Source organism: Sarcophilus harrisii, chromosome 1, assembly GCF_902635505.1.
Source record: "Sarcophilus harrisii chromosome 1, mSarHar1.11, whole genome shotgun sequence".
NCBI lineage: Eukaryota > Metazoa > Chordata > Mammalia > Dasyuromorphia > Dasyuridae > Sarcophilus > Sarcophilus harrisii.
This window is the reverse complement of record NC_045426.1, coordinates 696,127,014-696,153,469: the sequence shown is the minus strand read 5'-3', so window position 1 is coordinate 696,153,469 and position 26,456 is coordinate 696,127,014. Positions and strand designations below refer to the sequence as shown.

The following is a 26,456-nucleotide window of genomic DNA, read 5'->3' as shown; positions in this document are numbered from 1 at the left end:
CCTGGGCGCTGCTCTGAGGGGCGAGCCTCTGAGTCCTCGCCGCCTTCGGCCACCAGGAGTTTCCATGCCGGGGACCGCCGAGGAGGTTTCGGCCGGTGCTCCTCCTAACGCGGCTTCCTCCGAAGCGTCGGGTCGTGGATTCCTGCTGTTAGCAGAGGTTCGCACCTAAAGCGACAAAGGGCACGTTTCCCCCAGAAAAGAAGCTCATGCAAAGCACTGTGCAAACCTTAAGGCACCATACGAGTGTCTGTGTGTGTGTGTAATTTATATTTATATGTGTATGTATAATGTACATATTACCTGTGTGTATATGTGTGTGTGTGTGCGCATAGAGTCATTTCAGTCACGTCCAATTCTTTGTGACTCCGTCTGGTGTTTTTCGGGGCAGATAATTTGCCTTTTCCTTTTCCAACCCATTTTACAGATGAGGAAACTGAGGCAAAAGGGTTAGGTGACTTGCCCAGGGTCACACAGCTAGTGAGTGTCTGAGGTCAGATTCGAGCTCAGGACGCCGATTCTTCCTGACTCTTGCATGTCTGTGGGTAGCAGGACGGAGGGTCCGTGCGTACATGCCTGCTTCTCTGGGGGCCCATGGAGTGGGAGACGCGTTGTGAAGGCTCTTCCCCCCAGGCCTCCCCAGTGTTAGCTCCCTGAGGCACAATGTCGGAAACGGGGCCGGGGACTGCTTGCCTCTGCGCCTCTGTCCCCAGAGCATCACTTGTTCTGGGTTTGTTTTCCCGGGGGGGGGGGTTCAGTGTCCTGTCCGGGGTCCCATGGCCAGCAAGTGTTAAGTGTCTGAGGCCGGCTCTGAACCCAGGTCCTCCTGACTCAGGGCTGTCCCATGGGCCCCCTGGCTGCCCCTAGCATCAGCCACTAGTAATTACCAGGCTGAGCGGCCCTCGCTGCTTGCTCCGGCTCCTCGCGACTCTGGGACCGCGGCCCTGCAGGGCCGTGCAGGGGTTTCTGGGCGGACGCTGGGGAGTTTGCCCTTCCCCACTCCGAGGGGTCGCCGCTTGTCAGCCTCTGCTGCTCCCGCACCGCGAGGCAGAGGGACTTAAGTGCCCGGCCCAGGGTCGCACGGTTAGGCTGAATTCGAACCCGGGCCTTCCCGGTCCTCCTGACCCCCCCCCCCATTCCCCCCGTCAGCCTCGTGGCCATGCTGAAACGACCCCCCGGGCCGGGGTGGGACCCTGCGCTCTCCAGCCCCCAGGAAGGGATGTGGCAGAAAGCCCTGGCTCTGCCCTCACCCAGAGGTGGCCGGCCCCGAACGACCCGCCCTGGGGGCTCCGGGGTTCCCGCAGGCCTCGGGGAGAAACGCCGGCTCCGCTCTGTCCCTTTGCCACCCAGCTCGGGCCCGGGAGTGACCGTCCCCTCTCCGTGTCCCTCGGGCCTGGGACGCATCTTCCCCCCCCCCCCCCCCAGAGCGTCCACCTGAATCATTTGTGCTGCCTCTGTGCATTTTGAGGGTATTTGTTTATTTGGGTACACATGCTTCCATCCCCTCCCCACCCCCCATGAATATAAGCTGCTTGAAAGCAGGAACATTTCGGTTTTATGTCTGAATCTCCAGAACTTAGCCTAAAACCTGGTGCAGAGGAGAGCCTTCAAAGGTACTTGTTGAATGAATGAGTGAATGAATGAATGAACGAACAAATGAATGAATGAATGAATGAATGAACATGAGCTCCCTGGAGGAGTTAAAGCCATCCTGGGCACAGTCCGGGTTCCTGGGGCCCCTCGAGGCGTGCTCCCCTCACCACAAGCCCGGGGACGGGGGTGTGAGCCTTCTGTGCTCAGGGGCCCCGGGGCCGGCCAGCGAGGGACCCTCGGAGCCTCAGACCTAGGTCTCCAGGCTCAGCCACTTGTGGCACTTTGCGTGTTGCCCTTGGAAAACTCATCAGAAGTAGTAAGTCCCCTGCCCACAAGCCCCCCCTTTCGGTGGTTTAAAATGGTGTCTCCCCAGCACTTAAGGAACTTTGTGTGAGTCCAGTTTGGAGCCTCGTTCTTGATCCGAGCCCCGTTCGGTGGCTCTCACCTGCCTGGGGAGCGTGTCCCTGCTGGGCCACACGGCTCCTGGGCAACCTTAGGGGCTCCCCCCACCCCCTTTCTGGGCTCTCAGAGCTGCCCGTCACAGCCATGAGAGTCCGCACTGCATGTGTCCCCGCCACTACCACCGCCCTCGGGACCCAAAGCGTGAACAGCCAACGCCCTTATCCAAGAAGTGACTCACAGCCTTTAGTGAGCTTTGCATGGTCTCATTTGTTCTAAGTACTTAAATGGCACCTTTCTTTATACCCATTACTTTTATTCTTACAGAGACAGTCTGAGGGCTGGCTTTGATATCTTAGGATACTAATAATAGCTAGCATTGGCAGAGCGCTCACAAAGCTCTTACACAATTATCTCATTGTATCCTCACGCTGGTGCTTTTATTATCCCATTCTTACAGATGAGTAAACTGAGACTCAGGGAAGTTGAATAACTTGCCCAGTAGGTATCTAAAGCTGAATTTGAACTCGGGTCTTCTTGACTCTAACACTTTACCACCCAGCTCCCTAAGAGATACATTATCACCCGTCACCCTCCTAGTTCTTTTTCAATAAGCTAGTTATTGTCCATTTTGAATAGACTGTAAACCCCCTGAGAACAGAACTAGCTTTTTTTTTCTGCCTTTGAAGTCCCCGGGCCTGGTGCATTTCCTGGGCATTCAGTAGATGCTTAATAAATGCATGCATGAGTGAATGAATGACTCGAGGCTTTGTTCAAACAGTGGATTGAACTTGGAAGGTGTTTCTAGATTGATGCTGACTTGATTTAAGCCGGGAGGTCGCTTTTGATGGAGGGATTTAAGCAAATGAGATGGGAAGGCTGTAAAAATGAAACATCACATTCTACTAGACAGGAGGCCGGACTGGAAGCCAGGAAGAGCTCAGACACTTGTGAGCCGGGTGACCCCGAGTAAGGAGCTCTTTTCTCTGGGCCCCAGGCCTTCCCCTGGTAAGCTAGCCTAGAAGCTCGGCCTAGAAGCCGAGGGTGGGAAGGGATTTCGGGAGCCAATAAGTCCGACCCCAGATGATCTCCCGGTAGCAGGGAAGCGGACTGAGACATCCAAATTTTCCTTCTTGTCCCTGAAAGTCGCCCCCGCCTCCTTCTCTTTTCTCTCTGCTTCCGACATACCTGGAATTGCCTCTTGCACCAATCCCCCAGCAAATGGCGGCCAGTGACACGGCTCTCCTGCAGAAGGGAGCCACGGGGGTCAGGCTCGAGCAAAGTCTCCTAGAAATCTCCATAGACTACATGGCGTTAAAAGCATCACCGCTGTAATGGAAGCCGTGGCAACCACCATTGCTGTGAACGTCCTCCATTCTTAGCCTTGCCATTTTTCCTCTTGTTTCTTAGCTCTTAAGACCCTCTAGGCTCAGATGCACAGGGCAGAGCTCAGAGGGGTGGGCGGGAGTTAGATGGAGCTTCCCTTCAAGAAGAGTGCCTTAGAATTAAAGTTGTCAAGTGATCAACAAGCATTCATTTAGTACCTACTGTATACCAGGCACCAGGGTTCCTGAGACAGAAGTGATACAGTCTCTGCTTTTGAGGAGACCACCTTTTATTGGGAAAATAAGTAGAATATGAGAGGACAGAGAAAGCGAGAAACAGAGAGAAGAGGAGAGGAGAGGGAAAGAGAGAGAAAGAGAAAGGGAAAGAGAGGGGGAGAGAAAGAGAGAAACAGAAGGAGAGAAGTGTGTATGTATATCCGTAGGTGTACACATGCATGTGTGTATGTATAGATCTGTGTGTGTATATATGTGTAAATACAAATATATAATGTGTAGGTTTGCAAAATCTACATAAGGTGATTTGGTAAGACAAGATACCTGCAACCAGGGACACTGGAGAAGGGGCAGGGAATAGAACAAGCGTTTACACATGCCCTCGATGTGCCAGGCATTGTGCCAAGTGTTTTTTACATATATTATCTCATTTGTGCTTCCCAATAACCTGAGAAGCAAACACAGTTATGATCCCCATTTTACAATGAAAGAACCTGAAGCAAACCGAGGTTAAGTTGGGAGTGCCATGTGGGAAGACCAGTAATAAATCCAGTTTGATATCTCTGTAGAGGGCACAAAGGGGACAAATGTATAATAAGGCCAGAAAGGTAAATCAGGGCCAGATTTTGAGGGGTTTTAAATGCCAGAAAGAAGACTCGCTATTTGTCCCGAGATGATAACAAACCACTAGAGTTTATTGAGTAAGGATATGACTGGTCATTAAAAGGAATTGGATCTAAGATAGGGAGTTGCCTGTCACCAGGTGGATCTTCAAGTAAAAGCTGGATGCCTTGGTACCAAGGATGTAGGCGAGGTAGCTCCTGTACAAGGCAATGGTTGGCCCAGACAACTCCTGGAGTCCCAGTCCATGCTTCCACTGCCTCCCAGCTTGGGCATCTTTGGGTGGTGATTTTGCCTGACAACACGTAATCCTTCCCTTCTGCCTTGGTGATACGTCACCCGTTCAGCTGGGGAACGTCCCAACAGCAAGACAACTTTATTGCGAGCCGTCCAGCCACCCAGTCCCTGAAACCGGCCAGGCGGCAGCCAAACTCCCGCTCCCTCAGGGCCATTGTCACAGGGTTTGATGACTAAGACGTGACCTCCAAATTCAGGGAAAATCACCATATCCAAGAAAAATGGCTTTCTCATAATTAGACTCCCAAGGCTTCCCCGCCGTCCCCTCTCACTTTGGCGCCTTTTACTCTTCTCTCGTGCACATCAGCTTTCACTGTGGGCACGAGTCCATAAGTTGTTAGAAATGAACAGCTTGATGTTCACTTGGGATTGGCTGACCAGGGGGCGGCTCATTGGGCCTTTTATTTTGAGCTAAATCAAAGCAAAGCCAGAGGTGTGCCTGGGAGTATACGTCCTTGGGGCAAAAGGCAGGAGAGAAACCCTCAGTTAGGGGAAAGAGGAAGATGGATACACAGGGGGTGAGGGGAGGGCAGGTCACTTATCCTCCCTCAGTTTCATCATCTGTAGAGTAAGGAATGGTCTCTCTGAGGTTCCTTAAAGTTCCAGACCCATAGGTAGGAAAGGAGGCACCCAGGTGGTTTTCGGTAGTCTAATAAACTATTATTATGGTGTCTGTTTTCTGGAGTGTTTTAAAGAACACTCTGCTCAGTCCAGTCCAACAAGCATTTATTAAACATTTCTATATGAGAGAGAATATAGCTTATGAACAATGGATAGATACATGACCATTTAAGAAGGGAGAAAGCCCTAACAGTTAAGTGGAAGAAGAGCAGCTTCCCTTCGGAGATGACCCTGAGCTGAACCTGGCAGGACACCAACCATTCTCGGGCATGGGGGCAAGCACCCGCTTTGGGAGATTGGAAGCTGAGTTTGGGTAAGAGCAATTGGGCCAAATTCATCAGAATAGCATAGACACAAAGGGAGGTGATGTCAAGTAATCCTTGAAAGACAGACAGAAATTAGGTTGTCAAAGGTTTTAAAAGTTTAGCAGAAGAGTTCCTCCTAGTGCCCATGGAGAGCCACTGGCGGTTCTTGAGAGCAGGCGTGCCATGGTTTGAGTTGTACTTAATGAAGGTTATTTCAGTAATCATATGGAAGATGGTTTATTGAAGGAGGAGGTGCTAGAAATTAATAAAGTCGTCTAGAATCCCAGCTTCTTAAACTGTGGGTCATGACCCCATATGGGGTCTCATCACTGAATGTCTGGGTGGCAAAATTATGGTTTATTGTCAGTCAATGTCAGATTTGTGTCCCTATTTTATATACCTACATCCCCAGATATAAACTGAAAATTTCTCTGGCAGAAAGGGGTTGTGAGTAGAAAAGCTGAAGGAGCTCCAGTGTAGATGAGAGATGTGGCCATCCTTGGGAGCCTAGGGCATTATGGAGGTAGCATCTGTAAGACTTGGATAGTAAATGATATACGTAGGTCAGGGACAGGAAAAGCAGGAGGAGGATCCAGGACTGAACCCCCGAGGCGCTAGAAGCATGGCAGGGCCCCTAGAAACAGAGAAGTTTGGAGAAGGGATGGAAGATCGAGAGTTCTGTTTTGGACAAATTGTGTCCAATTTATGGGACGTCCGGCAGACGGTTAGTGATGTGGGAGAGATGAGACCTGAATATGTCACCATAGGAACCCTGAGCCCATAAACCCAAACAAGACCACCAAGAGCTGGATTATAGAAGAGAAAAGACTCAGGGTCCATGCTGAAGGCGTAAAGGGGGACACTTATTCAGCAGACGGTACCCAGGTGGGGAGAAGCGGCTCACAGAGCCTGGGGGCCAGGCAGCAGGGTCAGGACCCACAGCCTAATCCAGAAGGCCAGTGGATGTACCCCATGAGGGGCCTCTGGACACCCCGCAGGGGGCAGTGCCCTCGGGTGGCAAGTAGGAAGCAAAATGAGGGGTAGAAATGTAGACCCAGAGTAGAGGATGCTTATTCTAAGAACTTGGCTGCGAAGGAGAAGATAGCTTCCTATTTTAAGCGGTTGTTTTCGCTAACTAGGTGCTAATTAGTTGTGTTCAGAATGGCAGGTGTGGGAGGGGGGAAGATCTGATGTCAAACATGCTTCCTCTACAACCCAGCTCTCCACTCTGCGGGTGTCTTCCCCGTCCAAAGGCAGATACGGCCTCCGGCCTCGGTTTCTCTCTGTGCTGATGGCAAAGGAGGGCTGGCCTAAGAAAGGGGCTGGTAAAGGGCCAGGAAGCCCCTACAGAGGATCAAGAATGGTGGGAGGACAAGTCGGCCATCCCACTCACTGGGTGGAGTGGTTACATCCCTAGTGTTCTCATCCCTCCTCCTAGAGGAGCGGCACTGTGATAGGCCTGCAGCCTGGCCACCCATCTCCTCCTGCTCTTGGGGAGGCTCAGATGGGCTAAAAGGGAATGGGAGCTTGTGGCAGGGCCACCCTGTGCCCCCCGGCCACCTACTCCTAGCAAGCTCCTTGCTCCTGACTTCTCCTCCCTGCTTAGTCTAAGTCTCCTGTGAGTTCAACACTGGGAGGAGACTGGCCCTTGCAAAGTCCATCTCTGAAGGATGAGGGGGACAATTCTGCGTGTGTGTGTGTGTGTGAGCTCTGTCCCTTTCCCAACTTGTCCCCCTAGGAACTTTAAAAACCAGACCTTACTGTCACTATCTGCACCCTCCGTGCCCTCAGGAGGTTCCTACAGCCTTGTGACGAAAAGGGCAAAGTGAACTTGAGCACCCTCTCCTTGACTTCCCCTCATCTTGGTGAAAGGAAAAAGAATAGGATGTTGGTCATCCAGTTAGGCGTCCTGGTCACCCTTGCCAGCAGAACAGCGTCTCCAGGTTGTTCCTCCAATACCGGAGGGACCAGTCCAGCGCCCTCCCAGTGTGGCCATGCTTGGGGCAAACCCCGGGTTAGCCCAACCTGGTTATCACTCTATTGTGAGCCGGAGTCCCATGGGCCACATTATCTCATAGTGAGAAGGAAAGTGAAATGGAACATTATGGCGTATTTTTCAAATGGCGCTCAGGAAGGCCGTTCGGCCCAAAGCCCCAACCCGGTAATTTCGGGAATGCCTTCCATAGTATCCTCTCCCCACACATGCATTTTTCCAGCTGGGATCCAAAGAAATGTTAGCTAGCTATGTTTCTACCATGATTCATTTGTTGGCCGTGTGCCAACCAAGATCCATTATTTGAAAGTTCTGGCTTTCGTTTTAAGTTCTGAAACTTGGCATCCCTATGTTAGGTGGCGTGAGAGCTATCACCCATTTGGAAGTCTTCCAGAATTCATTTATCTAGCGCGGTTCTCCGTGGTCCTGGACCCCCTCCCCCCGAACAGTCAATCTTATTAAACTGTGAACCTCTTCTCAAAGTCATGTTTTTAAATATATCAAGGAAAATAGATTTATAATTATATTAAAATGCAGTGATCAGAATAGACAAAGTTCTGTGTCGATAGACCTCCCAAAATCTCTCCATGGACCCCGCCCAAGAACCCCCTATCTAAAAACTACTTGTACTGGGGCAGTGAGACCTTGCTGAGCTTCCTTGGTGTCTGAACTCATTTCCATCCTGTAAGATCCAGTCTGCAATAGTGCCGACCCAGCTGTCAACTAGAACATGGGCTGGGAGAAATTCTACCCGGCCCCTCTTGGGGACAGGCAATCTGGGGAAACAGGCACTTCAAACAAAGCTTATACCTCTTGTCCCTCCCTTCTCTGAAAGTCTAACATTAGATTCAGAGCTGGCGGGGACACGTCTGCCTCTATGGCAAGTGAAGCAAGATTGGGGAGGGGGGACAAAATAAGGGAAAAGAATAAGCATTTATATGCCACTTACTCTGTGTCAGACCCTGAGCGAAGCATTTGTGAGTTTGGTTTTTTTATTTTTTCCCCACAATAATTATCTCATTTCAGCCTCACAACCACCTTGAGAGAGAGATAGGTGCTCTTATGATCCTCATTTTACAGTTGAGGAAACTAAGGCAAACTAAGGTTAAATGAGTTGCTTGAGTTCACAGCTACATGTGAAGAAGAACTAACTCGCTAAGTGACTTAGGATTATTTTCTCATTTGGTTCCCCACAACCTCCGGAGGTAAGTGCTTTTATTATGCCCATTTTACAGATGAAAAAACTGGGTTAAATGACTTGCCCAGAGTCACACAGCTAAAAAGTGTCTGAGACCGCATTCTCTATTCATTGGGCCACCCGGCTGTCTCTTCACAGTGTTGAGAAAAGGAAAGAAACCACCTCTAAAGACTGTATCTTCTGACAGTTACTGTCAAATGTCCACTGTGCATTGCCATCACTAAGATACAGGGAGAGTCAGGCAAGATGGCTAGCTTCCTTCTGTAGATCGGATTATTTTGGGAAGACTTTTGGATAGAATGAGTTTAAATAAGGGAAAGGTCTTTGTATTCACGAGAAAAGGAAACAGAATCCTGACCTTACCCCTTCTTCTCCCCCACCACTCCAAGTAGCCCCAGTTTTTAAAGTCATTCATCTGTGAAGTACAAATAGATTACCCACTTTCTTTTGTTTTTTAGTCAATGGAGGATTCAGTTTTTCTGGAGATGCTCCCCTTCCAAATGAGTGAGCACTTCCAAGGGCATTTTCCATTTTTAATTCTTCATCCGTCCGCCGCCTCTTGTTCCCCACACTTTAAAGAGGATTGTGTCTACTTAGGCCCGAGAAATGGACCAGCGCCCCGAGTGATTTTCAGCTGGAAAGTTGTCCAAGATGGGCTAATGTTTAATGGGCTTCTCCAGTTATAGAAGAGCGCGTCTTTGCTCCGAAGGCCTCAGCCTAGCACCCAGGGACACCTTCCAGAGGAAGCAGGGGAACAAGGTGCTCTTTGTACCTCAAAGAACCTTGACCCATACTTGGGAAAGAAGGGATAGGACATGGCCAAGAGAGACCCATTGGGAAGAGAGGGGGAAGGGGGAATGTACAGAAAACAGTATGAAAAGGTTTTCTGCAAAATCATCCATGACTTCTCTAAGGTGACGGAGAGATAATCATTTTGCAAGAATATTATAATGATAATATTAATAGCTACCATTTATATAACACTTTAAGATTTGCAAAGAGCTTTATAAATATCAGCTCTTTTGCTCCTCACAATCACTCTGGGAGGTTGCTTTATTATATAATTTATTTATTTCTTAGTTGGCCCTATTTTGCAAATGAGGAAACTGAGACAAAAAGAGCCTTAAGTGACTCGCTCAGGGTCACAGCAGCTAGTAATGCCTAAGGAAGGATTTGAACTCCATTTTTCCTGACTCCAAATCCATCAATCTATCTACCATAACATCAGGAGGGGATCTTAGGAGATACCCACTCAAAAATATACATAGCAGTATTATATGTAATTGTCAACCCCCCAAAAAACATTGAAATGTACTCTTCCCACTGGCTGATTAATGAACAGCCTATGACATATCAGTGAAAGGATGTCTGGAATAGTAGGTGAGGAATATTCGGGTCTTAGCCCTTCCCTAATACTTAATTAGCTTATAAACCTAGGCTGGTTACTCAGGGGATCAGTGATACCGCCCTCCATCAGGTACATCCTTAAGACTGGAAGTCACAACCCCATTGAGTGTTTGCTTTCATGGAGGGAGCCTCTAGACCAGGAGCTCCCCAACTTCATGTACATCGTAGGTCCAGACCAAAAAATACTCAGAGAAATAAATCAGTCTAATGAGATGCTCTGACACTGCTGAAAAATATCAGCAATGTAATTCGGAAAGGTCTCGATGATATAAACAAAGCCAAAAGGGAAAAAAAAAAAATCCCAGAGCTAGAAGTACTGTTTCCATGCCATTAATATTGTAAAAGAATAAGATGGAGATGGGCTCCATTGCTATAGGGTATTCCCAGATGAGGAAGACCTCCTGCCAGTGCATGTAAGCATCTCCGCTGTAGTTTGTCACTTGAGAGGGTTGTCCAAGACACTGAGACCCGAAGTGACTTGCTCAGGGTCCCACAGACAGCATGTAGCAAAGGTGGGGCAAGTACCCAAGTCCAAGGCTCAGTCTGGCTGATTCTCCATCCATTCAGCAGCATTCTCCAGTTGTTGAGTCATTTTAGTCATGTTCAACTCTCTCATGACCCCAATTTAGGGTTTTTTTTGGCAAAGATGTTAGAAAGGTTTGGCATTTCCTTATCCAACTCATTTTACAGAAGAGGAAACTGAGGCAAGCAGGGTGAAGCGACTTGCCCAGGGTCACCCAGCTTGTAAATGTCTGAGGCTGGATTTGAACTCAGGAAGGAGAGCCTTCCTGGTTCCAGGCCCAGTGCTCAGTGTATTCTGGAACCCCCTAGCTATCTTCCACTATGTAGTATTACCTGTAAAAGAATACACAGATGACTTTACAAAAGTGGGGGACGGGGAGCTCTCAGAGTATTCACTACTAATATGTAAAAATGCAGTGTTAAAAGCAGGTAGCTTGCAGGTAAAGGCTTGCTGAGTCCCTTGTTTCAAGTGAAGTTCAGTCATGTATATTTATGCGTGCAATGGTGAGAGAAAATAAAGGTGGGAAAGGGGTCAAAAGGCAAAGCATCTTAAATGAAAACCTAGGAATCAGAGGAGAGGCAGAAAGAAGGAAACAGATACAACTATGGGATTTAGGGAACCCACGACAAGAGAAATTTCCAAACCAGATCTGTATCTAAAGAGAGTCCTAAAAGCGAGAAGGGAGAACAGACAATCGGGACAGCTTAGAAAGGGAAATGTTTGACGTTACTTATCAGAAAAAAGAAGCTGCGTTTAACAGAGATCAGCAGTCTGTGTACCATCCCCTTTTTGTGTTCAACCTTACACATGGAAATGCTCATTTTACTTGGTGTTTATTAAATATAGGATTTTTTTTAAGCTGTATCAGAAAGTCATATAAGCAGCTTTTGTGGATACATTCATTACCTTAATTATGTCTCATCTGTTTTCCTAATGGAGCAGGTGGTTTAAAAGGGAAAGCTGTCAAGCCCCTATAAGTAAGTTTGGGTTTGGGTTTTGAGTATTTCTCTGGTGTGTGTTTGCATGTATGTGTGTTTTAAATTCACATTAAGAGTGAGAAAAAAGGTTTCATCTCCCCCCCAAAAAAGCCAACTTATTTTTAGGGTATGTGAAGAATGAGCTAGTATTGGGAACAAGAGTGCCCCAGCCTCCTCTGCCCTAGCCAGATCACACGGCATGAGTAGCGAGCACCGTGTAGGAAGAACGTTGACCAATTGAGATTTCTTGGGAGGTGACCATGATGGCGAGGGAGCTGGAAGACCGAGTCAGCAAAAAATCCATTGGAAAAACTGGATGGGGGCTATTGTGCAGAAGGGGAATCAAACTCGTTCTGTTTGTCTCCAGAGGAACAGTGGGCAGATGTTGCCAGGAGACAGCTGGGTTGAACACTAGTAGTAGGTGCAATGGGGCTTTGCCTTGAAAGGGACTGGGTTCCTTGGAATTATTGGAGTTCAAGTGAAGGCAAAGCGTTGGGGAGCGTTTGTTCAGCTATGGCAGAGCCTGGATAACTCGTAAAGTTCCTGCTAACTCTTGGGCTCCTGTTCCATGGTCCCTGGGACTCTGCTAGGGGACTTGTGCCCATTTATTAGCTCTTGTTGGGGACTTGCAAGGACATCCCACGGGGTCCCCCAGTCGTGGCCCTGAGGCTTGCCAGGGTGGAGAGTGCTGAGTGACTGGGTAAGTGGCAGGACCTCCCTGAACTCCAGCTCTCTTTTGTAGGAAGAGGGAGTGGGATTAGACCCAGCTCTGAGACTGCGGCCCTCGGTTTCCTCCTCTGTCCCAAGCCTCCAAGGCCCCCGAGCTCTGCCGTCCTCACCTGGCTTTTGGCCCTTCCACAATCTAGGTTACACGGCAGATCCATGAGCATGAGCAGGAGAACGAGTTGCGGGAACAGATGTCAGGATATAAGCGGATGCGGCGCCAGCACCAGAAGCAGCTGATTGCCCTGGAGAACAAGCTGAAGGCTGAGATGGACGAGCACCGCCTCAAGCTGCAGAAGGAGGTGGAGACGCACGCCAACAACGCGTCCATCGAGCTGGAGAAGCTGGCCAAGAAGCAAGTGGCCATCATAGAGAAGGAGGTCAGTCGGGGGCCCCGGGGCCCGAAACTGGGCCAGCCAGGGCTTGGCCCAGATGGCCGGCCAGCACATGGTCACAGGCGTTTCCGGGGGTGGCTGAGGAGCGCTCGGCCCAAACGCCCCATCTGGGCCCGAGTCGCTTACCTTTGAAATTTTGGCTCCCCAGCGCTTGGGTTTTCAAGGAAAGGTGTTAAGGCATATTTATTACATTAGCCATTATTACAACAGGAAGCTAAGGGGAAGGGAAATCCTCACTACATAACTCCTTTATCTTGCTAAAGCTACTTTACAAGGAAATCCTCAAGGTGTGACCGTTGCCCACAGCACCCAGTTTCCATGATTTAAGCATCTCATGCAAGTTGGGTGGTCCAGCAGCCATAGAGCCTCTTCCTTACTTCCCAGTACTTAAAATTCCCTCCCTTTTCTCTTCTCATTCTCCCTCTCTCTCTCTCCCACTGGTCCTCTTTTACCTGAGACTATTTCCTGTGCCCTCATCTCCCCACCAGGTAGGGTGGGGTCCTTAGAGTCAGCATTAGTGATGGTCTGGGAAATGAGGAACAAAACCGCCCTTGACTGCTCCTCCAGCCCTCCCAGAGATGTCACCCCCAACCCCAGAGATGACTACAGGTTGAGCATCTTCAGGTCCACTTCCATATTCTCACTTCCCCACAAAAAGCTCTTTCCTGATCCATGGCCCAGTCCCTTGATTACTATGAAATATCCAACCTGGCCCAGGTATGGACAGCTCTTTGAAACAGAACTAAATTTTATTCTTACATACCCAGAAATCCATCATTATTATTTGTGGGTACCTTTGTCCTTCCCTACAGAGTCTTGCAGAGTTATACACAGATCAGGGTCCATGTTTAATGTGTACCTTCCCATGTTCAATGTATACCTATGGTGATGGTTAGGAGGAAGAAGCCTTAACATCCTTCACTGAAATCCCTGTCTCCATCACTAACGACACCCTCCCTAAATCTAATAGAGCCCTTATCCCAGGCTACAAAAGCTACTGCCAATGGCTTGCTTACAAAGTTCCAAGTAAGGGAGGGACAGAAAATCTTGGTCTCTAGGAGAGTCGGGAAGATATGTACCTGGAGTCCCAAAATGCCATTCTGAATCTAACTTCCTATAGAAACATCATACCTGGTACTCTTCTACATCTGATCCATTATGAGTCTCAGATTTTTGTGGGCTCGCCTGGGAACCTAACCACTCTTTCCAACATTATCTCTCTGAGATAATGATTTGGGAATTCCCAACTTACTGATGAATTTTTGGAAAATAACTTATTCCTAAATTAAAGACTGCCTGTGTTCGAGAAAAACTTGATTCTTAGAAGAAGACCTATCATTTAAATAACCCCAACACCTTGGAATTTTCACTTTTTCCCTTCCTCCATTTCCATATGTTGTAAATTTGTACACGCTGACTACATATGTGGTCACGTAGATATTTGTTTATATTATATATAGCCGGTTTAAGGAAAATCTTCCTATAATCAGAATTTCATCTTTAAAAAGTAAAGTTTTGATTAAATCTAGCATTTCTATCCTGATCCACAAGTGAGAAGAGTCATTCTGGACACTTTTCTATTGACGTCTCTAATCATTGACTGATAAATGGTCTCGCAATAGAACACTTCATGATTCAGGTGGAGCAGACCAGGTTTTTTCCTGTGTCACTTTGGAAAGAGACAACCAAGTGTAGCTTGGAGGTGTACGTATCTATCTTGCATATCTGTCTGGAATAAGTCACTGGAGTTTTGGGTCTGATTTTGTTTTGTTTTGTAGGCAAAGGCGGCTGCAGCAGATGAAAGGAAGTTCCAGCAACAGATCTTGGCTCAGCAGAAGAAAGACTTGACAACTTTCTTAGAAAGTCAGAAGAAGCAATATAAGCTTTGCAAGGAAAAAATAAAGGAGGCAAGTAACCAAAGGCCCTACATGGTCCAAAGTATCGGGGGACGGAGCCAGGCAGAGAGAAAACATCCTGGTCGCTAAGCCTTACTAGCAAAACCCATCGTAAGGGTCGGAGCCAAGAGCTCACTCTTTTATCATGAATTTCATTCTGTTGCATTCTTATCAAAAGTACAGGGAAAGAAAAGTTATATTTGATCTGCCCCAGTCTAAGTCTTGCCAGAGAAAGTCCCAGAAAGGCAGACTAGAGGGAAAGAGAGAAACTTGAGCAGCGATAACTTGAATTCCAAGTTATTTCAGAAAGCATTTATTAAGGAGGCCTCCTACGAGCTGGCAGCTGGGTGGTGTAGTGGGTAGAGCACTGAGCTTGGAATCAGGAAGATTCATCTTCAGGAGTTCAAATCCAGCTTCAGACACTCCCTAACTGTAATCTTGGGCAAGTCATTTAACCCTGTTCATCTCAGTTCCTCCTCTCTAAAATAAGCTGGAGATAATAAGCCTCTCAATTATCTTTGCCAAGAAAACCCCAAGATCATTTGCAACTAAAATGACTAAACAACCATAAAATTATGTGCTAGACCCTGTACTAAATCGTCTGGATACAGAGTAAATCCAAAATAGCCTCTGCCCTCAGGGAGCTTCCATTTTAGTGGAAATCTAGAATTCTTTGGATATGGCTGGATCCAAGGGATCATTGCCCCAAGCCAGATGCTCCTAGAAAGACTTACTCCAGCATTTCCTCCAGGGACTCCAGGAGCTCTGATCCTCATCCTCGCGGCCTTTAGCTTGCCCTGCTCCTGCAGAAGCTGAAGAGATGCTCTTGAAAAGCACAGACTTTGGTTTTCCTTTACTTAGGCAGGCGGTCATTTTAGATTCAACATTCTTTGGGCTCGCAAAAGACCACAGCCTAAAATCTTCTGTGGCGCAGTGCAGAATAAAAACTCCAAGTCACCTCGCACAGCCCCAGGAGGAAGAAATAAGGAGCCTTTATATCGTACCTTACGGTTTGTGAAGTGCTCTAGAAAGATTCCATTTTACCTGTTTAACAACTATGAGAGATAGATGCTAATATTACCCCTATTTTATAGATGAGGAAACTGAGGCTTTGAACTGAGGTCTTCCTGACTCCAGATCCAGCACTAAGCACTGTGCTATCTAGAAGACTTTCTCCTGCCAACTCAATAATCCTTTCAAAAATAAAACCAGGTTTGGGGGAAGGAAGGAGAGGAGAGGATGGGGGAGATAGACTTTTAAAGTATTGTATAGATTTACCCATCAATATATGGTTGTGATTAAAGTAAGTGGTTCTTAGATCTCAATGATCCTCATCCCTGGAGTGCAGCAAAAGGGCGAACACGTCCAAATAATTATTTTATACTTGATTTTGCAATGAGTCTTTGTACCTGCATTTAAACATGAGTGTGGATGCACTTTAAACAAAAATCAGGAAACCGTACCTTGAAAATTTAGCTCAGGGCAAACTGAAAAGCCCCCATTAGTGGACTCCTGTTTACCTCTGACTTGCTAACGCTAAAAGCAAACTTGTTTTCTTAAATGATCTTCAGTAAAAAAAAATAAATATATAAATGATCTTCAGTGATACAGGGAAGGGATTAAGTGTCTGGATCACCTAGATTTGGAATTTGAATGAAAGAAGAGAAATGTTGACAAACAAGAAGATAACGGGTGTGGCCGTCCAAAACACATTTCAACTAAGTAAATAATCAGGCAAAGGTTATCCATGGAGCCATTTTGAAAAAAGCAGGTTTTGCACTAGAAGCAACATAGATGATCAAAAGTTGAGTCATTGGTCCCCTTACTTTCCCCCAAAGTTAACTGAAAGTCTCTTCTGACATTTGGATTTCTTACGTAGTTCTACAGGAGTAAGTTCTTTGATTGTATGTGCCCATTAATAAATATTTCTGAGCATCTGCCCCTAATATTTATCTTTCGGTAAACTACAAATATATAATACACTACATAGATGTATAATAGCAAATGGACATATGTATATTAAGCATGTACATTATAAACACATATATAAATAGGCTTTTTTTATAGTTAAAGATGAAGTAATAATTGACCAGTGGAAACCAGTGGAGTTTTTTGGGTAAGGAAATGACATGGTCACACCTGTGCTGATTGGTTGAACATACACCCTTTGGGGTCATGCTATGACCTATTATTTATACACAGCTTCCATTTTGGGGCCTGCTGCACCAGTTATATGGTTTTTCTGTTATCTGCGTGGTACCTCCCTCTTGGAAGTTTTTGCGTAGCATTGGCATTTTAACACTTGAGGGGACGTCCCCTCGTAGATGATCAAGAGCTGGACGAGCCCTTTGGGACTTTTTTTTAGTCCTTTTCTTCCACAGATAAAAGTTAGGTACAAAGAGTTCTGACTTGCCCCAAATCACCCAGGTAGTTGACAGTGAACCAAGTCTACAGGCCTCCTGACAGGTATTTTTGCCTCCTATTAGACTGGGATTCTAAGAGCCCATATCTAGGTCTGGAAAGGCCGTCAGGTCCAGCCCTCCACTTCACAAACTGGGGTCATCAGAGGGAAAGTGATTTGCCCAGAATCCCACAGCCAGAAAGTGCCTAGGTTGACTTAAACTGAAGCCTCAGGAGGGGTTCAAGTCACACAGGCTTTCATCTGTGTCCTGGAAGCTTGCTCACAGATGCAGCGTGGGGGGCAGATAGGTCCGGGACCCCTGGGCCTCCGGAGGCGCTTCCCAGCCTGGCTGGGTCTCTAAAAGCAGGGGTCTCAGAGGCCCCGAGGGGCCGTTCCCTCGTCCCCACTGACCGTGTTTCCTTTTGTTCCCCGGGGCTGCGGTCCGGCGCTGGTACAGGAGATGAACGAGGACCACAGCACACCCAAGAAAGAGAAGCAAGAGCGTATATCGAAGCATAAGGAGAATCTTCAGCACAGCCAGGCCGAAGAGGAAGCCCACCTCCTCACCCAGCAGAGACTGTACTATGATAAGCACTGCCGTTCCTTCAAACGGAAAGCCATGCTCAAAAGGCACGAGATGGAGCAGCAGAACATCCGGGAGGTATTTCTGACGGCCATGGCCCCGTAGAGAGCCCCGCCGGCCTCGGGGACGCCTCCCCGGGGGCCGTGCCTTATCTCGGCCGGGGATTTGCCGAGCATCTCCAGGGGGTCTGCCCCCAGCCTTGGGAAGGATTCGGAAGCTCCCCAGAAAGAATGAGAAGGGCTGTCAGAGATCTGCTCCAGATCCTCCTTCTGCAGATGAAGGACCAGGATTGGGGGAGCAGGTTTAGAGGCCTTTGAATCCCAATCCCTCATGTACAGAGCAAGAAGGGGGTTCAAAGGGGTTAAGTGAATCGTTCAGGGTTGAGCAATGAGTAAGTTTCAGGGCTGAGAATGGAACCCAAATCTATCCGGCCCTAGATCCTATTCTTCCTCCACTACCCTGCCCAGGGGCGCACCAAATAGTTCATTTTAGAACCAGGACCCAGGACTAAGGGTTCCAATGACAGCTGTTCTGGCTGGGCTCTGGGGGTCATAGGGACCACAAGATCAGTGTAAAGCGGTTGTATGCTATGGCAGCCCAGAAAGGTCGTGAAATTTCAGGCTTCAGTGAGAGGCAAGAATGAGAAAGTCATCAGAACACAGTGGGGTATTGTGTTCCACTCTGAACCCCACAATTTAGGGGGTGTATTGACAGTCTAGAGGAGGATGGGGCAGCGAGGTGGCACAGTGGGTAGAGGCCCAGCTCTGGAATCAAGAAGACCCGAGTTCCAATCTGGCCTCAGACCCTTGACAAGTCCCTTAATCCTGATTGCCTCAAAAAACTCCGAGTCTAGAGAGTGGCTCAAGGACCCGGCTGCAGGGGCCCGAGAGTCAGACTGTGTGAAGGTGGCCGTGGGTCCCTTGGAGCGGGCTCGGAGATCACCTGATCACGGGCTTGTCCCCCGTGGGCCTAGAGGCTCTAGTGGGAGAGCTGCCCCCCATGAAATGGGGCGGAGAGAGGATGGACCAAGGGGCATGAGAAATAGGGAATTCTAATTCACATACGGCTACACCTTCCAACTCTGGGGCTTCCCAGTCCTAATTTCTTCTCATCCTCACCAATCAAACAGCATTTATTAAGCACCCACTGTGTACCAGGTACTGTGCTGAGTGTTAGGGATATACAGAAATGAAAAACCAGCCCTTGTTTTCAGAGAACTCACAGTCTAGTGGAAGAGACAGAATGGCTGGAGCTCTGGCCGGGAGTCAGTCATCTCCCGGAGTTCAAATCCGGCCTCAGACCCTTCCTAGCTGAGTGGCTCTGGGTGCCTCAGTTTCTTTCTCTGTAAAATGAGCTGGAGAAGGAATGGCAAACCGCTCCTGTATCTCTGCCAAGAAAGCCCCAAACGAGATCACAAAGAGTCAGCTATGACTGAAAAGTGACTGAACAACAAAATAGAGAAGCCGGGCACATACAGGCTGAATTGGGGTAGTCTCAGAGGGAGGGTGTAGAAAGGCTTCTTACCCAAGGGTGAACCTTAGCTGAGACTTGCAGGAAATCGGGAAAGTCAGGAGGCGGAGAGAGAGGAAGAAGGAGAAAGTTCCAGGGATGGCGGTAGCAAGCGAAAATGGCCAGAATCCAGCCCCGAAGGCCCAGCAAGGAGCCCAGTGTCCATAGATCTCCGAGAAAGGAGAGGAGCTTAGGTGTAAGAAGACCGGAATGGTACCAAAGGACCCGCTTAAGCAGGGGTTTTAAAGAGGATTTTATCTTAGCTCCTGGAAGGAATAGGGACCCATGGAGTGGATTGAATGGGGGTGAGGGAGGGGTCAGGGTGACAGCCGAGCAGAGGATGGGTAGGGAGACCCACGGGAGAGCCCAGGAGTGCTGTATAATCCAATCATTCAGTCTGTTAATGACGGGAAGTCTAGGACAGGAAACATCACACTTAGCAGTTTCCTTTTTGATCTGGTAAGGCTGTAAATCATGTTAGAAAGTACACAGGGATTGAATTTTTTTTTCTTTTGTTGAGTTAAAATCCACAAAATACAAGTGAGGTTTTACCTCATGGAGAAATTCCCATCTGAGGAAGAAAAAGGCTTTGGTTCCTTAACTACTGTGAAGGAATTTGTAATCCCCTTGGGAAGACATGACTAACCCCCGTGAAGACATCCAGGAGCCGGATCCGACAATGTAGGATCCCTCCATTCATTCAGCCAGCTTACAATGTCCTGTGACAGGTAAGGCAGGACACGCATTTACAGTCCCAGGGCACCCCAGAGGTCAGCTCAGAGAGACTCCCTGGCCCGCGGATGAGGAAACAGGCCCAGAAAGGCCCAGTTAATGAGGGACCGGGCCCAGAAAGGTCCAGGATGAGGGAACGGGCCCAGAAAGATCCAGTCGATGAGGGAATGGGCCCAGAAAGGCCCAAATGACTTTGTTATAGCCAGGATCTGAACCCAAATCTAATCCCCTCTGCCACCTTAGACTGGGATCAAAGTTCCAAGAGTTGTTATTTGTCAGTCATAGCTAACTCCTCAAGACCCCCAGAGACTGCAGAACTCCAGAACTGCTCTGAGGGCTTCTTGGCAGAGATATTGGAGCAGTTGGCCATTTTCTTCTCCAGCTCATTTTACAGATGGGGAAACTGAGGCACACAGGGTGAAGGGGCCTGCCTAGGGTCACACAGCTGGTAAGTAAGTGTCTGAGCTCTCTAACCGCTGAGCCACCTCTCTGTCTCTCCCCAAGGCCACGAGATAGGTACTGAGCAAAAGCCATGCAGAGTGTGGGTGTCCAAGAGGCAGACGGCCTCCTGGAGAGAGCTGGGCAGGCAAAGACCCTGGGGATCCCTGACATTAAGGGGTGGGGGTGGGGAAGAGGACCTTCAGGCAAGAAGAGGAGGCTCAGCTCCCTGGATGATCAGCCCAGGCCATAACCATGAGAAGCGGGCCAAAGTCTTTGGCCTTGGGAACCCCTCTAAGGAATTCCCACGTTCTCTTGGGATGTCACAAAAGCCTTCTGAGCAAGAGAGGGCCATGAGGAAAGCAGCATTGTAGGCAGAGGCCCAGAGTCCAGGCTGGAATAGAGAGGGGAGGAGTCAGAAGCAGGAACAACATTTGAGATGCTTTTCTAGGGGTTCTTAGCCTATTTGTGTTATCTTGGGCGCCTTGGGGAATCAGGCAAAGTCTATGGACCTCTGCTTAGAATCATGGTTTTAAATGCGTAAAATAAAATGCAAAAGATTACAGAGGAAACCAATTAGAGTGAAATACAGCTTCAGGGGAGAGCTAGTCCCATCCCACCCCCCTTTTGCAGAAGGCGGGTAAAGGGAAGGGGGCAGGGAACTTAAATGACTTGCCCAAGATCCCACAGTTTGTATTTAGCAGAAGTGAGATTTGAACCCAGGACCTCTGATCCCAGGGCCAGAATTCTCCCATTGTGCATCAAAGGAAATTTAAGGATTGAAAGAAGGGGAGGAGATGAAGTGCGAGAAAGGAAAATGAAAAGATGTTTCTAAGGGAGACACAACAGGATCCAGTATCTAAATAGGCAGAGAGGAGGAGGAATAGGAAGAGAGACCCCAAGCCTCTGACTTTGGGGGACAGGGAAGCTGGGACTTCCAGGGGCCGCCATCTGTTTTTGAGAAGGGTCAGAGTCGTAACTGGGGGCGTGAGGAAGGACCCCCGCTGACGGGTCACAACATCCCTGACCTCAGCTTCCTCCTTTGTTCATTTGAATTTATCAGACCCACAAAGGCCTGTCCAGTGAGAAAGTTGGGGGGGCGGGAGCCTCTCAGCGCAGGGAGCGCATCGTCCTTGGGGAGCTTTGCCACGGCGCCCAAGCTGGGGCTGTGGGGCCAGGCCTGGGCTTCGGCTGCCATTCTCCTTCTCCCTCCGTCCTGGGCCGCGGAGGATTACTGGACCTTGAGAGGGGTCTCAGAGTTGAGGTGGGCTGGCTCCCAGGCCGGCTCTCGGTCCACCATGGTACCGGCCTCCCGAGCCGAGCCACTGTGATTAGTGCTGCAGGTTGTCTATCGGGATCATGAAGGGTTTGTCTCAGGAAGGGAGCAAACAACTCAGATTCATGGGAAATAAGAAGAGGGAACAGCCAGGTGTTGCAGCCAGGGCCCATCCTGGGAGCGGGAGGCTCTCTCCCTCCTTTCTGCCCCCCACACCCCGTCTGTGTCTCAGTCTCAATCTATCTCTATGACTCTCGGTCTCACAGTCTTTCTGCTTCCATCTCTATTTCTGTCTCTGTCTTGTCTTTTCCTCTTCCCCTGCCATCTCTTTTTTCCATTTGTCTCTCTCTCTCTCTCTCTCTCTCTCTCTCTCTCTCTCTCTATATATATATATATATATATATATATATGTCTCCATATCTTTATATAAAGAGATATAGATACTTATATGTTTATATTTGTCTCTCTCCTTACCCCTCTCTTTCTATCTATCTATATAATCTGTATCTATCTCCATCTCTTACATATATCCATAGATATGTGTTTATCTCTTTTTGCCTCTCTATATAAATATATGTAGATATAAATATATGTCTATATCTGTCACGTATCTATATATAGCTGTAGATATATAGATATCTGCCTCTCTCTATATATGTATATGTAAATATATATGCCTATGTCCATCTCTGTATCTCTATATATCTGCATGTTTCCCCATCTCTCTCCTTATCTTTCTGTCTTTCTCTGTATCCTTGTGTCTGTCTCCCTTTGTGTCTCTCTCTCTGTTTCTCCGTCTGTGTGTGTATGCACATATATATAAAGAGAGCTCATCCAATATATATATATATGTGTGTGTGTGTCTATATGTGTCTCTATATTTGTCTCATATAGATACAGATATATCTATCTATGTCATCTCTATCTCTAAATATATATATGTGTGTGTGTGCATATATGTACATATGTGTATACACGCACATATATATACATGTCTATCACTGTCTATTTTTTCCTCTCTGTCACTTCAGCTATATTTCTACCTATCACTATCTCTCTATATGTCTCTTCTCTGTCTCTCTGTCCCTGTCTCTTTTTCTCCCTCTCACCCTCCCTCCTTCTCTCTCTGTCTCTGTCTCTCTCTTTCTCTGTCCCTCTGTCTCCTTCCCTCTCTCCTTCCTCCTGTCTCTCTCTCTGTCTCTGTCTCTCTCCCTCTGTTTCCCTCCTCCCTCCTTCTGCTCTCTCTCAGTCTCTCTCTTTGTGTCTTCTCCCCCCCCTTTCCCTATATCTTTCTGTTTATCACTGTCTCTTTATTTCTTCCTCTCTTTCTCTTCTGTGTGTCTGTTTTTCCCACTCTCCTTATTTACCGTGGCTTTTCCAAAAGCTTTCGGGAAACACAGAATGAGGGACTTGAATAAAGAGTAGCAACAATAATAATACCTCTATTCGTATAATATTTCAGATAGATAAATATGAACATACAAATATACAGATATAATACCTTAATATAAGACATACTACTTTAAGCAGCCAGGTCACTTAGGGGAAATATGACTCCAGAGTCAGGCAGTCCTAAATGCAAATCCAGCCCCAGGCACTCACTAGTTATGTGACCCAAGGCAAGATCCTTCTGTTTGCTTTAGTTTGCCCACTTGTAAAATGCAGATAACAGTAACAGCATCTATCTGTGCCAGGGTTATTTTTAGGATCAAATGAGATAATATTTATAAAATACTTAGCACAGTGCCTTGCATACAGCAGGTGCTATATAAAATGCAAGTTATGATTACACAGGAAGAGCCACGTGGTAATTAGTAGGTTTTATCCTAGATTTGGAACCAGGGAATTTTGGGTGCCTTTTGACATCATGCTACACGTGTGACTGTGAACAAGTAACTTAATAGACCCCACCTTATAAGAGGGGACCTCACTTACATGCCTACAGAGTGACCCCCTTCAAACACTCTAATCTCCCTATTCCTCAACCAGCTCCTTCTCAGGAGCTTCTCGTCCACCTCACTTCAGCTACACACAAGACGGTCATGCCCTTGAGCTTGCCATCAGGCATTTGTGGCTCCGTATTCATGAATTCTGAAATCTCAGTAACAAGCCACAGTCCACTTGTCTGTCCTGCTCTCCTTCTGCATTCTCTCACAAAACCCTTCTCTTCACATACACTGTCTGGACCTCTTGGTACCGCTAATGCCCATCTGGACCCCCCCTGATGCCTCTGATGCCCATCTGGACTCCTTGTTGAACCAGTTCACCTCCACTTTGTCTTTCTTGACTCCTTCACCCGCTTCTTGTAACACCGATTGTGCCCAGCCAAGCCTCAGCCTCGGACACCTACAGAGCTGCCCCCAGGCTCACATGAGCATTCTCACTGGGCCTGTTCCAAAGTGTGGGTACACAGCCCCAGCTGGGTCCTCACCACTGCCCGGCAAGGCTTTCATTCCGCCCTCATTTCCCACAAATACTCTCTCCTCCACTTTTCCTCTTCTGCTTTCAGATGCCCTTTGCCATCCCCTCCTGCTTCATGGCTAAATGCCGTTTGCCACCCCCTCCTCCTTCACAACCGGATGCCCTTTATCACTCCCTCTTCCTTCACGGTGTCTCCATGATGAGAGTCATCTCCTTCCCGAGGGTCACCCCTCTTGTGTTCCCTTCCGTCTCTTCCACCAAATTGCCCATCCCTTGCCATCCCCACTTTCTCTCTGATCTCCTGTCTACGTGCTGCTTCCCGGCTGTTTAGAAATATGCCCTCTTGGTCCTTCTGGGCTCTCTCGGTCCCCTGTCAGCTTTGCTGGCTCAGCTCCCCAAGCACAGCATCCGCAATGGGGGTCTTCATGTCCTCTCTTCCCAGTCTCTTCTCGCCCCTCTGTCTGGTTTCCAGCCTGTTCGTTGAGCTAATAAGCCCATTCTCTCCAAAGCTATTAATGATCTCTCCTCTACCAAGTCCAAAGCCTTCTCCTCCTTCCCCCATTGGTAGCTTGTGATGCTGTCCATGGCCCTCTTCTCCCTAGAACATCATTTCATCTTTCAGAACATCATCCTGCCCTCTCCCGCTGACCCCTCTTCAGCCTCCTTTGCCAGTCTTCCTCCAGCCCATGCCCACTAACCATCCATGTTCTGGGTTCTCTTTTCTTTGCCCTTCATTCTATCTCACTTGGGGATCTCCTCAGCTCCCAGGGATTCATTTCCTTAGGCCAGTGATTCTCAGATCTGCTTCTCCAGATCCCATCTCTCTGCTGATCTCTGGTTCCAGTCACTTACTGAGCCGGTCCTATAGACGTTTTAAACTTGACGTGTCCTAAACTGATCTAGTGTCCTCTTCCCAAACTCTCTCCCCTTCTAACGTTCCCTGCTACTCTCAAGGACATCACCGTCCTCCTAGTCCCCCAGGCTCACAGCTTAGGAGTCATCTCAGACTCCTCACTGTCTCTCAATCTCCCAAGTCAATCTGTCCACTTCCTCTCTGCAGCATCTCTCCACCATGCCCCCTTCTCCCCTGCCTCCACCCTGTGTCAGGCCCTCATCCCCTCACCTGTTTCACGTCTCTCCCTGCTCCAACCCCTTCCCCATTTAGTCACCAAAGGGATTTTCCTAAGCTCCAGGTCTGACCTCTCCTACTCAGTAAGCTGCAGTAGCTCCCTATCACCTTCAGAATTAAATACAAAAATTCCCTTTTGAGGATTCAGACCCTTTGTAACCCAGTCTCCTCCTACTGTCCAGGCTTCTTGCACCACATGCACAGTCACAGTCACATGCTCACATATACACTGTCAAGGAAGGCTTTGTGGAGAAGGTAGCACTTAATCTGAGCCTTGAAGGGAACTAGAGGCAGAGATGCAAAAAGCCTGGGGGCTAGTCTGGGGAAAGTTATGGAGAAGGAGAAGCATGTATAGAAACAACCCGGCAGTTAGTAGAGTTAGCAGAGGGAGGGAATGTGTGAGGCTGGAATTAGATTGTAAGGGGCTCTTATATTCAGTAGAAAACCTTGTCCCTGATCCCTGGAGACAGTAGGGAGCCATTGATGCTTCTGGAGCAGAAATGTGGCAAATGGGCTTCTCATCATATCAGGTAACATAGCCAGACCCATGCTGGGCTCACAGACACAGTCACATTTACACATATATAGTCACACACTCAGAATATCCAGGCGAGGGATGGAGGCTGTTGCAGTCCAAGTGAGAGGGAATGGGACCTTCACTGCAAATTCACGTTCTTATGGCAGCAAGGCCATCCTTTCCCTCATTTTGTCCCCACTGATTCTCTTTCCTACCCTGACTGCCTCCAACCTTTTCCTCCATGCTCTGGCCGCCCACACGGCACCCTCTCAGTCAGTGTCAGGAGCCCTGATTTTATGGATGAGGCAGACAAGGTACTACAGCGGGGAGCAGCCTGCCCAGGCCACACCAATAATGGGTGCCCACATGGGACTGAAGTCCTCCGACTTCAAAACCGCCGCACCTCCCCTATCACCTCCTAGCTGAACCCAAGGAGGTTCATGAGATGCCTGGGAGAAGGTCCAGAGAAAGAGGAGAAAGGCCCTGGACAGTTTGGAGATTTAACCCATGAATAGAGGCAGGGCATGGACTGTCATATTACAGGGAGAACATTGGTCAGACGGGGAGGAGGAGACCCTGGAAAGACAGGTATCCCCAATATGTATACAGTCCAGAAGCAAGGAGCAAGGAACAGTGTCCTGTTCTTCAGAGAGATCAAGGAGAAGGACCAAGAAATGCCTTCTGGGTTTAGTAGTAATCATCATCTTCACCACAGTAACTAATGTTTATATAATGTTTACTGTCTGACAAGCACTTCACAATTATTATCTCATCTGAGCTTTACAACAAGCCTTAAAGTGTCATTATCATTTTGATTTTTATTATCATCTGCATTTTACAGATGAGGAAACTGAGGCAAATAGAGATTAAGTGGCTTGCCCAGGAGCAACACAGTTATTAAGTTTTCCTGTCTCCAGGCCCATCGCTTTATCTCCTGACCACCAAAC

The 26,456-nt window shown here is 48.1% G+C and overlaps 1 protein-coding gene and 1 long non-coding RNA gene across 8 annotated transcripts in view; one reads left to right on the top strand and one right to left on the bottom strand.

The window, feature by feature from the left end:
- Positions 1 to 26,456, top strand: part of TAOK3 (TAO kinase 3) — a 223,019-nt gene that overhangs the window by 170,965 nt on the left and 25,598 nt on the right. For all 6 annotated transcript variants that reach the window (XM_031948691.1, XM_031948688.1, XM_031948690.1 and 3 more), the window contains 3 exons: positions 12,357 to 12,593; positions 14,387 to 14,515; positions 17,362 to 17,565. In XM_031948691.1, the coding sequence (XP_031804551.1) occupies positions 12,357 to 12,593; positions 14,387 to 14,515; positions 17,362 to 17,565 (570 nt within the window). The remainder of the gene's footprint in view (positions 1 to 12,356; positions 12,594 to 14,386; positions 14,516 to 17,361; positions 17,566 to 26,456) is intronic.
- The window catches only part of LOC116420843, a 69,975-nt gene that overhangs the window by 19,430 nt on the left and 24,089 nt on the right, over positions 1 to 26,456 (bottom strand). The gene's annotated exons all lie outside the window — the stretch shown is intronic.